The sequence below is a fragment of the Myxocyprinus asiaticus genome, chromosome 25 (genome assembly GCF_019703515.2).
Source record: "Myxocyprinus asiaticus isolate MX2 ecotype Aquarium Trade chromosome 25, UBuf_Myxa_2, whole genome shotgun sequence".
In the NCBI taxonomy this organism is placed as follows: Eukaryota; Metazoa; Chordata; class Actinopteri; order Cypriniformes; family Catostomidae; genus Myxocyprinus; species Myxocyprinus asiaticus.
In genome coordinates this window covers 19,359,298-19,375,209 of record NC_059368.1, presented here as the reverse complement: position 1 = coordinate 19,375,209, position 15,912 = coordinate 19,359,298, and the positions used below count along the sequence as shown (strand labels likewise).

At 40.4% G+C, this 15,912-nt stretch overlaps 1 protein-coding gene across 1 annotated transcript in view; it reads right to left on the bottom strand.

Moving 5' to 3' along the window:
- The window catches only part of LOC127416458 (chromatin-remodeling ATPase INO80-like), a 71,613-nt gene that overhangs the window by 37,180 nt on the left and 18,521 nt on the right, over positions 1-15,912 (bottom strand). The window contains exon 25 of the mRNA XM_051655838.1: positions 10,453-10,648. Within this exon, the coding sequence (XP_051511798.1) occupies positions 10,453-10,648 (196 nt within the window). The remainder of the gene's footprint in view (positions 1-10,452; positions 10,649-15,912) is intronic.

The window sequence follows — 15,912 nt, the reverse complement described above, 5'->3', positions numbered from 1 at the left end:
ATAATTAATAAGCCTCGTTTAGTCAGCGGTGAATGAAGCACACCTGATGACAATAATGCTTCATCACCGCTGTCTTTAAAATGCAGACCGCACCTCTTCTCGGGGAGCCGCCGCCCCACGCGCCATGGACTTTGGAGGGGAGCGTGAGCGGCCGACTGACCCAGCCCGTGCCTGGGCTTTCCTACCAACACTACCCCTCCCCTTTCACGGAGCCCCGTTCATCACGAGGATGCCAGATTCCCCCTTTTATTATGAACACTATTCCCCCTTGGACACTTTATTACCCCTTTTGGACATTTTTACGTTTATTATTGTTTCAAATAAATGCCTCTCCGAGGCTTGACGCCACACCCACTGTGTCTGTCTCTTGCTCACCCTGCCACACATCCCTATGCCCTATCCACAATATTCTCAGCGAGCCACTGTATTTCGCAAAGTGGGCGGAATTTCCGGTTGGCTAGCGGAAGTGCGATTGGTTTGGAATAATGTACCGATTTTGCTGTTTCGTAAGGAAATTGGTACTTTAATTCAACTGTTCACAAAGTATAGTCAGGACATTACTGATGTAAAAAAACATCATCACTATTTGATCAAATCTAGACAGGCCCCATTTCCAGAAGCCATCACTCCAACACCTTTTCCCTGAGTAATCATGCTAAATTGCTAAATTGGTTCTAGAAAATCACTTGCCATTATATCAAACACAATTGAAAGCTATTTGGTTCATTAAATGAAGCTTAACATTGTGTTTGTTTTTGAGTTGCCACAGTATGCAATAGACTGGCATGTCTTAAGGTCAACATTAGGTCAATAATGGCAAAAAAGAAGCAGCTTTCTCTAGAAACTCGTCAGTCAATCATCGTTTTGAGGAATGAAGGCTATACAATGCTTGAAATTGCCAAAAAAAATGAAGATTTCATACAAAGGTGTATACTACAGTCTTCATAGACAAAGAACAACTGGCTCTAACAAGGATAGAAAGAGATGTGGCAGGCATGATGTACAACTAAACAAGAGGATAAAGTACATCAGAGTCTCTAGTTTGAGAAATACCAATTTCTTTCCATAAGAGCAAAATCTGTACATTATTCCAAACTTTTGGCCGCCAGTGTAAATAGCCTAAGTCTAAAACCTAGATATTATTATTTATAGGCTATCGATATTTTTGAGGGTTTTTTTATTTAAAGCCTATAACCGTGTGCAATTTACCATAAGTTTTGAGGAGGATGCTTTAGCTATTTACTGTGTTCACTTTGCATCATCTCTTGTAAAACATTTTATAACATTAACTTTCCTAATCTGTCACATAAGATTGACTGTCACTATGGCAAAGAAGAAATACTTTTGAAATTATGGTTACGACATCAGAAAGTGAGTGATGTCGTGTACACGCAATGGAACACAGAACGCCGCATGTCCTGCTGCTTAAAGTCCCTATTATGAAAGACACACGCATTATGTTTTGCTGTATGTGATGCCATTAAAGAACATACGTGCCATGCAGAATATTCAGTGCGAGCCCGCATACCCTTAATAATGCATTTTGTCATTGCTTTGTATAAATTAGGTTCACGCGAAGAGTAGCCAATCATGTACAAACATACATACGCACCACAGATCTGTGCATGAGCGCAAGGTATTTTAGAATCCGATTGAGAATGTAGTCAGATTCAAACGTTTACATGGCCAATATTTTTCTTTTAAACTGATTATTTTAGGTCTACGCCACCCCCTTCAATCGGATGGAAGTTTCATTTGGATCCAGCTCAATTGGATAATTTCTGTGTTTACATTAAGGCTTTTCAATCCGATTGCGCTATCAGTCAGATTATAAATGGATTATTTGGTTGCATGTAAACGTGGAGATTCTCCTGTAATACATGAGCATCCTGCTGTCTGGACCTCCCCTGTATCTGCAGTAAGTACATAATCTCGGTACAACAAACTCTTCAGGTTCTGACTAGACTCAATATATGCTTTAAAATAACCATAATTATCTACAGTTCTCAAAACTTGTCCAACTTTACAGCTGTGAAGGCATTAATAGGCTACATAGCTTTTCAGGTTAGTTTGCTCAGGTTCTTCCATCGATGGATAAAGAATCAACAAAATAACTAAAATGCTTCTATTTGCGATATTTGGCCATCATCCTCAAACCCGCAATCATTAACTGATAGGTGGGGAAGAACAATATCGCCTCGCTATAATTCTGTGATCAGTTGTTCTCAAGTTCCTGTCATTTTAAATGCTGCATTAGTACATAACATAATGATTGTTTACGCTTAACCGGAAGTTCCACCCACATCGCCCGCAAAGCATCATGGGACTCAGGAATATTGATAGATACAGTCGGCAAGGAAGCCCCGCCCACTTGTGGGGGAAAGCAAAGCGCTGTTACCATAGCTACTCATACATTCCTATGAGGAAAACAGGGAGAAATATCTGATAGATTTGGATATTTTAACAACGAAAAATATGTCAAAAGCTGTCGTGTCGTTTTTTTGCACTTCAAACAATGCCAAAAAACCCAACAGTGATTTTTTTATTGCCTGCCAACTGACAGAAATATAAGCCCAAAGAAGAGCACTGCGGTTGCAAGCTGTTAAACCATAAAGCAGTTTCTTAGCAGTGCCAGGCCAAGAAACTTCAAGACAGAAGTTTACGTTTATGACTCTCATGTTAATATTTTGTCATTGGATTGGTATCTTAAAACATTTTTATTTATACCTTTTAATTTGATTGATGATTAATGAAATGACTGTGTACATAGCTCTAATGTCACATTTCACAGCAATTAGAAATCCCATTTAATTTTGTCTGATTAACATTTTTTATTGATTCATATACACTACCGTTCAAAAGATTAGGGTCACTTACTCTTTCTTTATTTACTTATTTTTTCACATTTTAGAATAATAGTAAAGTCATCACAACTGTGGAATAATAGAAATGGAAATATGGGAATTTTGTTGTGACTAAAAAAATCCAAAATAAATCAAAACTGTGTTATATTTTCAAAGTGGCCACACTTTGCCTAGATTTTGCAGAAATGTACTCTTGGCATTTTCTCAACCAACTTCTTGAGGTATCATCCTGGGATGCATTTAAACAGTATTGACGGAATTCCCATCTATATGCTGGGTACTTAGTGGCTGCTTTTCTTAATTATTCGGTCCAAGTCATCAATAAAAAATAAATAAAAAAATGTAATAAAATTTTCGTTTTGTAATTAAATAAATTAATATGTTGGCACAATTATATTTTTGTCAACAAAACTAATTTCAAATATTTAAGCATATGCCTTCAGATCAAAAGGTTTTTAAGATCATGAGAAACGTTTCAGGCAAGTGACCCCAAACTTTTGAACGGTAGTGTAGATAACAAAGAAAAGCAAAAGAAATATTCACAGAATCAACATTTAACACCCACTATTACCCCTCCCAATCCCCAACCCCACCCTGACCCTCAACATCATCCCTGAGGTCACACATGATTATAGACACCCACACACACACACACACACACACACACACACACACACGCAAATATAATAATCACACACATTTCAAACTAAATTTCTCTCTCCACTGCCCCTCCCCGAGAGCCCTCCAAAAACATCAAATATCCTGCTTTGTCCCCCGACTCAAAGTATAACTGTCATTCCCATCAAACGAATCCCAATTCCCCAGCCTTCTACATGACGCTTCCACGAAAGCCGCCACCCTCCCCATCTCCGTGCACCATTCTTGAAATGAGGGCGCTCAAGCTGACTTCCGTCCCATTAAAACAATTTGTCTGCCAATCATAACACTGGTTAGGACCCAATTTTTTATGTGTTTATCCCCTATATTGATGACTGTCCCATCGCCTAAAATACAGAGTCTGGGGCAAAATGAAATTTGAGTGCCCAATATATCACACATAAAACTCTGAACCTTCAACCAAAATTCTTGGATCTTAACACACCACCAAAAAACATGGGTTATGTCTCCATCTTCTGAATGGTATTGCCAGCAGGTGGGTGTGTCTTTTAAACCACGTCTATACAATCTAGAGGGGGTCCAACAGAATCTATGTAAAATCTTGAATTGCATAAGGCGCAACCTTGCATCTCTAGATGCAGACTTGATGTTTTTTAGAATCCTAGCCCACACTCCCTCCTCCAATACAAAGTTTAAATCTTTCTCCCATAATCTCTTGACAGAAGTTAAAGCTCCACCACCCAGACTCTGAATTAGCAGGGAGTAATACACTGATGCCTCGTGACCTTTTCCAAAGCATTAATCACCACTCCCAGAGTATCTGCCCCTTTAGGGGGGTGTATGCTACTCCCAAAAATTAGTACAGAGCAGGTGGCGCAGCTGTAAATACCTTAAGAACTGAGATCTGGGAATGCCAAAATGTTGAACCAAATTTTCAAAGGATCTCTCAACACTCCACTCTCATATAGGTCACCGAGTGTATTAACCTCCCTCACAATCCACTCTGACCAGCAGAAAGGGGACTTATTAATACATAATTTTGGGTTCAGCCATATGCTTGAGGCAACATTTAAATAAATGTCCGAATTAAACACTCTGGACACTTTTGTCCATACCAAGTGCAAATGCGAGATAACGGGGTGTAACTTAACTTCTCTGATTAGTTTGATAGAAAGGCTTTGCAATGGCAAAATAGGGGCAAGAACTTCCTATTCAATACAAAACCAGGGAGGGACCCTCTCAGGTGGAAGCGACCAATGAGCCAAATGTCTGAGACCGAATGCATAATAATAAAACAAAATCTTGCGTAGTCCTAGCCCAACTTTGTCAATCGGCCTATGCAATTTACTGAAATGTAATATGGGACGTTTACTATTCCAAATGAAGGACTTCGCTATGCTATCAAATTGCTTGAAATAAGAGAGGGGGACATCTATAGGGAGAGACTGTAGCAGGTAGTTGAATTTTGGAATACAATTCATTTTGATAACATTAACCTTCCCAATCATAGATAAATGTAATGAAGCCCACCTGCCCCTATCCAGAGTAAAATAATCTGAAATTAATCCATTCGTTTGTACCGCCACTACCGGGTGTCTATAAAGTAACTTAATCCAACCAATAAAAGTAATCCCATTCTACCATATCAAACGCCTTTTCGGCGTCAAGTGAGATAGCAGCGACTGGAGTCTGATCATTCACCACATGATATTGATGAAACGCCTAATGTTATCAGAAGAGCTACAGCCCCAAATAAACCCCACCTGATCTATAAGAGATGTCATAACTTAATCGGTTAGCCAAATTTGACAATATTTTAACGTCTAGCTGGATCAGGGAAATTGGACGGTAACTCTTACACTCACTTGGATTTTGTCCTTTTTTAGAATCAGATTGATCCGGACTTGCGTCATGGTTGTTGGAAGCTTTCCATTCTTTAATAATTCTGTATAAACTTCTAGCAAAAGTGGAGCCAATTCTGTAGCATAAGATCTAAAAAATTCAGCGGCAAAGCCATCTGGCCCCGGACCCTTGCCTGAAGGCAAGGCCTTAATTACCTCACCAAGCTCCTCTAAGTTTATCTCAGAATCAAGAGAATTTTTTTGCTCAGCTGTCAGTTTAGGAAGTTCTAATGGTTTCACAAAGTTTCTAATATCCTCATCAGTAGACGAAGACGTGGAACTATAGAGATCAAGATATAATTCTTTAAAAGCATTATTAATATCAATGGCTGAGGTAAATATTTCACCACCAGAAGATTTCACTGAGGGAATGGTAGAAAAAGACTCTCTGTTTTATATATCTAGCCAGAAGTTTTCCTGCCTTGTCCCCAAACTCAAAGTATAACTGTCTTGCCCTGAATAGCCAAAACTCCACCTTCAGTGACAAAATAGTATTATATCTGTATTTCAATTGGGCCATCAGACGACATTCGGCACTTCAGCTCTGCCTCGGCACTTTTAATATTCCTTTCCAACTCCACAAGTTCTTGTGCTTTGGATTTTTTGGTTAATGAGGCATACTGTATGATCGAGCCCCTAAGAACCACCTTAAGTGCCTCCCAAGCCACGCCCACTGAGGGTACTGAGGACTAGTTAGTCTCCATATAAACATTGATTTCCGCCTTTAACATTTGTTGGAATTCAGGATTTTGCATAAGGGATACATTAAAATGCCAACTATATGATTTCCTTTTCTCAATATGTGACAAGACCTCTAAACTCACAAGGGCGTGATCTGAGACTAAAATGTTTCCCGTTGAGCAATCAACAACAGATGAAATGAGGGACTTAGATATAAAATTTAAAAAAATCTATTCTAGAATAAATCATATGGACTGATGAAAAAAATGTATAGTCCCTACCAGATGGGTTCAAAAGTCTCCAAATATCTGTAAGAACAAGATTGTTCCTGTGAAGTGTCAATGTTGCTCTAGGGGGCTTACACACTTTTGCTTCACTATGATCAAGGACTGAGTCCATCAAAAGATTAAAATCTCCTCCCAATATTATATCATGAGGGGTGCCAGCGGCTTGCAACATCCCTTCAAGATCTATAAAAAAGCCCTGATCATCAACATTAGGTGCATAAATATTAGCCAAAATAAGACTTTGCCCCTGAATTTCTGGTAAAACAATAATGACTCTTCCTAATTTATCTTTAATCTGTTTGAAACATTTGAATTGTAGATGCTTACTTATCAGTGTAATGACTCCCCTGCTCTTACTTGAGCCAGCACTAAAGAAAACATGTCTACCCCATATCTTCCCAAATTTTTCAGCTTCCTGCGGGGAAAGATGCGTTTCTTGAAGAAACACTATATCATATTTCTTACGCTTAAGAAGAGAAATAACTTTCCTTCTTTTTATGGGGTTCCCCAACCCATTCACAATCCACGTGGAGAGAGACAATCCACTCATACTAACATTTGACATTTTGACATAATAGAAAAAAATCGATTGTGTCAAAAACAAAAGACCACATTCCAACATTAATGCAACAATCAAACCCCAAACTTCCCCCCGAACCAAACAAACAGAAAAAAGACATTAACCCTGCGGACGACAGCGCCAACTGGCGTCCATTCCTCTAAACTCAAACAGTCCATGTACGCCTATGAAAGCCCCCGTGACAACTTTGCCGTTGGATTGCTCAAGTCTGGTGTTTCTATACAAATTCTGTGAGACAGAATTACACAACAAAATATAAACTATAAAACAAACTCCAGCGAATAGGTGGAATAAACACAAAAAACATGTAGATTCATCCACATAACTGTCCTGAAGGTGTGTTCCTCCACAAAACAAACTCCTGCCGCTAGGTGGAACCAGAACAAAAAAAAAAAAAAAAAAGCCACTCAGTTTCCTCGGACAGTCAAACAAATGTTCAGTGAGCCAGCCCATTCGGCTGCTACATTAGTGCAACAAATGACCTAATCACTCCAATGACTTGCAAGAAATATTCCACAAAACAAACTCCAGCCAATAGGAGACATAAGCACAAAGAACGTGCAGATTCCTCCACACAATGGTCCCGAAGGAGTGTTACTCCACAAAACAAACTCCAGCTGCTAGGCGGAACCAGCACAAAAGAAACGAAAAAGGCGCTCAGTTTCATTGGTCAGTCAAGTGAATGTTCAGTGTGTCGGTCCACTCGGCTGCAACGTGAGTACCACAAAATAACTTACTCCACTGACTTTATGAAGGACATTGCTTGCTGGGGACATGTGAATATACGGCCATCCTTAGCATGTATTCTCAATTTGGCCGGGAACATCAATGCAAAAGTGACTCTCCGTTGATGTAAGAGTTTCTTGTATTCCTTGAATCGATCACGTTTCTCTCGTCGAATTCGCAAAGTCTGGGAACAAGAAAATGCTGTAGTTCTTCCAAGAAAGTCTTCATTTACTCCTCGCCTCGCATAACACGCGATCTTTATCGATGATCTCAGAAATTTGGCCAGAATTGATTGGGGCCGGAACCCTGTGAGCTTGTTCGATTTCCAGCTTATGGCCTATGTCGAGCAGACTTGGAAAGAGCCCATCCAGGAATTTCACCATATCCTGACCTTCTTCGGCCACAGGAATTCCAACAATACGGACGTTATTCCAACGGCTACGGTTCTCCAAGTCCTCCAACTTCTCCCAGACACGCTCCAAATCCACCTTAGTCACTAGTGGATTAGCAGATAATTCCCTCTCCGATGACTCCAGATAATCGATCCGTTTCTCGACATCCCCTCCTGTAACTATCTCAGTGAATTTCGGCTCCATGGCAGTGATCGATCGACATATTACAGCAAGATCCTCCAAGTCAGCAACGACCTTCGTCAGCATTGCCGACGTGTTCAACATTTCTCGCCGAATTTCCCGCACTTCCCTGACCAAATCGGCTCCCTGGCTCGCGGCCTGCTGCTCGGGGGTGTCAACTTGAGCACGTAAGTGTCTTTTAATGTCTCCAGAGCCCGAGGATTTTTAATTCTTTGACATATTGTCCTCCTAGAACAGTTATGGAACAGAGTCTATCGAATCTCACCGGTTTATGACATTAATAGTTTTAAAACTAGCAAAGTGCGCAGAGCTCGCCGTTCACACATCCGAACCTCACATGGCGTCCATGTTCCTCCAGAAATCCCATTTAATAAACACTTTGCCAAACCGAACTTACAGAAATACATCCCCTTATAAATGTTTGATTGATTAAAGCATGAAAAACTATAAGCAGAGTTCCACTCCGATCATGTCAAGTTTTTTCATGTATTTTGTCTTGTTTTCTGGTGTTAACTTGTCATTATGTCTCTGCTGGATCCACTGTTGTGATGATATGATAATTGATTTAGTCTTGAATCCGCTTGGATGTTTCCCAAATATATTAAAACACATATCCAGCATAATATGGTCGACTACAGCCACAGTGCTCTTCTTTAGGCTTCTATTTCTGTCAGTTGGCGAACAATAATAATCAATTTTTGGGCTTTTTGGCATTGTTTGAAGTGCAAAAACAACTAAACAGCTTTTCGTCATATTTTTCATTGTTAAAATAGCCAAATTTGTCTGACATTTCTCCCCTTTTTCCTCATAGGAATGTATGAGGAACTATGGTAACAAGGCTTCGCTTTTCCCCACGCTAAACCACGCCCCCGGGTAAGATGCGCTGCTGACTGTCTATTCCCTTCAAAGTCTTTACCATACACTGTGACAGCAGTGGAGGGCTGAAAGATGTGGGGCTCCAAAATAAGTAATTTGGAATTCACTTTTTAAGCCATTTTTATTGAAAATTGAGTTTGAAGCTATCTATTATGATTCTTCTCCCTCCCTTCGGAGGCTGATTTTTCCCATTTGGAACACAGCCAAAAATGCCACTTGTGTGTTAACATGGGCACAGAAGCCATGAACAGCAATGATGAGGGAAAGAGAAAACACCAGTACCAGCATCAGTTACAAGATTTTTCACATCTACACATCAACACCCTTACTTACACTTATCATAGTAAACTTTTTCATTACAACTGTGGTAGTTATATTAAAGTTAAGTTTTTAAATGTGTTTAGGCTATTATTTTTAATAACAAATGAACAGTTTATTTTTTAAGAAAGACTACTTAACTAACCACGGAGGAGCAATCCATGGTCTTAACTATGGTAAACACAGGGGCAAGTAGGCTACAAATTAGAATATAAATTATGAAGAAAGTCATGTGTAATATTGTAATATAATTCATGTTCTAATGATGTTTGATATTAGGAAACAAACCAGCCTGGTTTGGATTCCTAAATTATTAAGAGTCTGATATAAGAAAAACAATATCTGTTATGAAATTGGAAACAAACATATTTACTATAGAAGCCCAGTCACAAATCAGTAAAGTGGTTTACTCATGAACATTATAACTAGCCCTATAGAAATAAGGAGTTAAGTTTGATTTTCCACAGAACCTAGTAGTACAAAAAACTCTGTTGAGTTATAAATATTATTCATTACAAACATGAAATGCAACAACTTATCTTAAATATTAATTTTCAAATATGTAAAAAAAAAAACAAAAAAAACTGCATCGTGATGAATGTGTACGTCGGCCACCACCGAAGACCATTTTTGACCTAGGAAAAACCCTGCTTATTGTAAAGTGTTACCAACAAAACTGTAGTTGGTCACTTTACATGTCAGTCAGGTGGTCAATTCCTGAATAAACTGCAAAGTGGACCAGGCTTTATGCCGATACTCATAAGTCTGTCTCTGTGAGACTATAAACACTGTGAATCAGGGCTGAAAAGCTGTTGTATCTTGTGTCATGATTTCTGGTATAATTTAGGAAGATATATACTTACATTTTGTAATACGACATGGTTCTGACACAAGGAGGTTTACAAATTACAGCATATGGAAGGACTCCGTAATAATCCAAAAAGTCAGTATAATGACTGTCTAATAAGGCAGGACAAAGTGACTGTGAAGAAGAACAGAAGAACTCACCTGAAGGACACCACTGTTGTGGACATTTGGGAAAGATGTTGGTCGATTGAGCCACAAGATGAGATCTCTGTGTGAAAGACACAGCTTGTCTAACCGGGCTCTCCCTTCAGCCTGGTTCTCCTGCTCCACCTCATCCCACAGGCGCTGGTGGTGGAGCCGGTAGGCTGACTTGAAGGACAGATAAAGAGCTAACCACCTGAACAGAGAGAAAAAGAGGCCATTTTACTTTTGAAACATAGCTATAACACTAGACTGACTTGCTACCCTGTCTCTATTCTAACGCATCTGACAACATTTATGACCAAACACTAATAATCAGTCAAAACATGCCAGCAAGACTTTTTATTACACAATTTTGAGTTTAGAAAGGTCCACGTCAGATGCAAACAGATGTACACTACCAGTCAAAAGTTTGTACACACTTGACTGAAAGCACAGATCGATTTTAAATGAGAACTTCGACCTACAGTGGCCGAATTCACAGCGAGATTAGTCTGTTCCAACTGGTAATTTTTTTTTAAAGGGGTCATGACATGCCTTTTTTATTATTTTAATATGTTCCTCAATGTTCACTTATTATATGAGTAAAGTTTTTGCACAAAAAAACACATATATTTGTGAAACATGATCATCTCTGTCAAAAATGCTTGGTTTTGGTGCTGCCTCTCCTTTAAGACTTGACAGTAAACGCCCACAGTTATGATTGGCTCTCTGCTCTTGACTGATCTGCTCTCTATTTGCAATCTGACTGCTCACCGCTACTGGGCAGGGCTACAGAAGTAATAAGGTAAAGTAGGTGTTGATGTGTTGTCGAGGCAGTCAGATGCAAATGTCTACCACAGTGTGACATCACATGTGGAGGAAGTAGAGAATGAGTTGTTTTGGCAGCTTGGTGTTTCCAGGAGCAGGTTTGGTTATTAGCAATAATTAATAATTATCAAAGATAATTATTCATTATTAAAATCAGAAGAACATTGATTAGAATCAACATTAGCTTATTAATCCTTCAAATCAACAATCACCAAAGATAACTATCAATTATCAAAATCAATAGAATATTAATAAGAATTTATATTGCCGGGGCACCACCCTGGAACCAGGGACTAATAACCAGACAGGTTAGCAGTCTCAATATAGGATTGTTCTCTTGGGAAAGTCGACGTCCGGAGAACATTGACATTCAGTACAGTTTATTGATGCAGTAATATCAATTAATAATCAATACAATGCAGTCGATAAACTTCCGACTTCCAACTACAAAATAAACAGTAACATGATTAGATATGGTAACAGATAAGCCTATAATACATGAGAGGAGGGTAGAGGTGTGTGTGTGTGTGTGTGTGTGTGTGTACATGTTTATAATACATTGTGGGGACCAAATGTCCCAACAAGGATAGTAAAACCTGAGATCACCTACATTGTGGGGACCAGCCAGCGGTCCCCACGAGGGAAATGGCTTATTAAACATACTAAATGATGTTTTTTTGAAAATGTAAAAATGCAGAAAGGTTTCTGTGAGGGTTAGGTTTATGGGTAGGGTTAGGGGATAGAAATTATCATTAGATCTGTATAAAATCCAAGAAATGCATGAAAGTCTATGGAGAGTCCCCACAATGATATAAAAACATAGTATGTATGTGTGTGTGTGTGTGTGTGTGTAAAGAGAGAAGGAGTGCACAAAATAGCAGGCGTGGCTCTCGTGGAGAGTGCGTCACACGAGGTTTCCGGCCAGACAATGTGGCCGCGAATGTGGGCGGAGAGTCTGGTTAATTGCGTCTGACGGTTTAACACGTGTCTCCGCTGGTACAATAACTTAGGGACAAAGCTGGGCTCTATCGCCAAGTTATCTGTTCACCAAATGTGTGTGCGGGTATGTTTGTGAGGGGTTGTGTGTGTGTGTGTGTGTGAGATGGCAACCGTTAGTTGTAGCACTCAGAGACGCGGTGAACGCCTTGTAATCCATCCGCCGCGGTCGTTGGTTCTTTAATGGATAAACTTAGTGTGCCAGTCTCACCTGTGATGGCGGAAATGCACAAACAGCCCAACGTGGCTGGACGACAACACAGCAAATCTCATTCGTGGTAACAGTAAGTTAAAGTAATACCTTGAATATTATTAGCAGCAATGAGCGGACTCGGCAGTCCGTAAACTGTACAAGCAATAACCTTGATACTGCCCAGACGTAAACCTCTTACTTGAGTCACGTGAGGACGTAGGTAGAATGTGTTCATCCGTCATTTGACTCCGACTCGGTTCCTCGAAGCTCGGGTAATGACAGGAGGCTGTTTCCCCGCTCTGTCAGTGGGTAGTACGGTGGCTGATTCTCGGCGGGATGGTGGAGAAATCAGCGAAGTCAACTTGGCTGAAGAAGGAAGAGAAATCTTCTTTCTTCACTTCCACAGGCAAAAGGGTGAGACGCGGATTGCTCGGCGATCTCCTTTGGATCCGTTAGCGTGCTCGGTGGAACACGGAGAATCTCGGCTCGACCAGCGAGATAGAGATTGTATGGCCAAAGTTCAGGTACATACGTTACTCCACTGGGCAGCGAGACTACACCTGGGAGCAGCAGGGCTTCAGCTAGACGCGTGCAAATACTGTCGCTGGAAGCAAGGCTTAGGAGGAATATCCAGGGTTTTATACTCTCAGTGACATCATGGTTGAGGGACGCGTTCTGTCGTGCATTTCATCCAATAGGAGTTGAGAGTTCAATCCTTCAGAATTTCACACATAGTGTATTTACACCCCAGTGCAAATAATGTCAGATATTATTTGCACCCCAACCCTGGTACAAACAATGGTAGATTCTAATTGCACCCTGTTGCAAATATTGTCAGAAACTGTATGCACCCATATTTAATACTAACATACAGTATGGGTATCACTACAGAGTGTTTATTGTGTTTATTTCGAGTCCCACAGACACACTACATTAACTCCTACCCCTAAACCTAACCTTAACCTTACCTTCAAATAACCTTGGTTTTATTACAGTAACTATGGTGAATTTTTTGTAAATTTACAGTAACCACAAAATCATAATGAGCTTTATTGCCAAGTATGCTTACACATACAAGGTCTTGGTGACAGAATTTTCCAGTGCACAATCAATACAACAATAAGAGAATAAAAATAAAAAGTGAAAAGAAATAAGTATATATAGAAATACACAATAGACAATATGCATATATATATATATATATATATATGCACAAATACAAATATGTTATATACAGATAGTGCAAGGGAATGTAATGGCAGAAGAGGTAGGAGATGTTAGATAAATATAAATAGACTAAGCTGTCTATTGCACATAATTATTGCTCAATGGGGAAGTTTTAACTGTTCATGAGATGGATAGCCTGAGGGAAAAACTGTTCTTGTGCCTGATGGTTCTGGTGCTCAGTGGTCTGTAGTGCCAGCCAGAAGGCAACAATTCAAAAAGTTAGTGGGCTGGGTGAGTGGAGTCCAGAGTTATTTTTCCAGCCCTTTTCCTCACTCTGGAAGTGTACAGTTCTTGAAGAGAAGGCAGGGGGCAACCAATAATCCGCTCAGCAGTCCAAACTGTCCTTTGTAGTCTTCTGATGTCCGATTTCATAGTTGAACCAAACCAGACAGTTATTGAAGTGCAGAGGACTGACTGCTGAGTAGAACTGGATTAGCAACGCCTGTGGCAGGTTGAACTTCCTCAACTGGTGAAGGAAGTACAACCTCTGCTGGGCCTTTTTATAATGGAGTCAATGTGGGTCTCCCACTTCAGGTCCTGGTAGAGTCCAGGAGCCTATGCTGCCATAGTGCTGTTCAGAATGGTGAGCGGGGTCAATGTTAGGGTGTTCCTCCTGAAGTCCACAATCATCTCCACTGTTTTGAGCATGTTCAGCTCCAGGTTGTTTTGTCTGCACCAGACAGAGCTGTTCAGCCTCTCTTCTGTATGCAAACTCGTCATCAACTTGGATGAGGCCGATGACAGTAGTGTCATCTGCAAACTTCAGGAGCTTGACAGAGGGGTCCTTGACAGTGCAGTCATTTGTGTACAGAGAGAAGAGTAGTGGGGAAAGCACACATCCATGGGGGGTGTCAGTGCTGATCCTACAGGTGCTGGAAGTGAATTTCCCCAGTCTCACTAGCTGCTGCCTGTCTGTCAGAAAGCTGGTGATCCACTGACAGATACAGGTGGGAACAGAGAGTTGGTTTCATTTAGTCCAGAGAATAGCTGGAATAATGGTGTTGAAAGCTGAACTGAAGTCTACAAAAAGGATCCTTGCATATGTCCCTGGTCTGTCCAGATGTTGCAGGATATGTTGCAATCCCATGTTGACTGCATCATCCACAGACCTGTTTGCTCGATAAGCAAATTGAAGGGGATCAAGAAAGGGTCCAGTGATGTCCTTCAGGTGGGCAAACACCAGTCTCTCAAATGACTTCATGACAATAGACGTCAGAGCGAGGGGTCTGCAGTCATTAAGTCCTGCGATCTTGGGTTTCTTTGGGACAGGGATGATGGTGGAGTGATTGAAGCAGCTGGGAACTTCACAGTGCTCCAGTGATGTGTTGAAGATCTGTGTGAAGATGGGGGCCAGCTGGTTGGCACAGACTTTTAGACAAGTGGATGAAACACCATCTGGGCCCTGTGCTTTCCTTGTATTTTGTTTCCGTAAGACTGGCACACATCCTCTTCACAGATTTTAAGTGCAAGTTGAATAGCAGAAGGGGGGAGGAGGGTGGTTGCAGGAGGAGTTGGTGTTTGTGTGAAATGAATGTCAGACGGGTGTTGGGTGTGAGACTGTGCTTTGCAAATCTACAGTAAAACACATTCAGGTCGTCAGCAAGTTGTTAATTCCCTACAGTGTTGGGGGATGGTGTCTTGAAGTTAGTAATGTTTTTCAGGCCTCTCCACACTGATACAGGGTCATTAGCTGAAAACTTGTTTTTCAGCTTTTCAGAGTAGTTTCTTTTAGCCACTCTAATCTCCTTTGTCAGTGTGTTTTTGGCCTGATTATACAGGTGCTGGTCATATAATTAGAATATCATCAAAAAGTTGATTTATTTCACTAATTCCATTCAAAAAGTGAAACTTGTATATTATATTCATTCATTACACACAGACTGATATATTTCAAATGTTTATTTCTTTTAATTTTGATGATTATAACTGACAACTAAGGAAAATCCCAAATTCAGTATCTCAGAAAATTAGAATATTACTTAAGACCAATACAAAGAAAGGATTTTTAGAAATCTTGGCCAACTGAAAAGTATGAACATGAAAAGTATGAGCATGTACAGCACTCAATACTTAGTTGGGGCTCCTTTTGCCTGAATTACTGCAGCAATGCGGTGTGGCATGGAGTCGATCAGTCTGTGGCACTGCTCAGGTGTTATGAGAGCCCAGGTTGCTCTGATAGTGGCCTTCAGCTCTTCTGCATTGTTGGGTCTGGCATATCGCATCTTCCTCTTCAC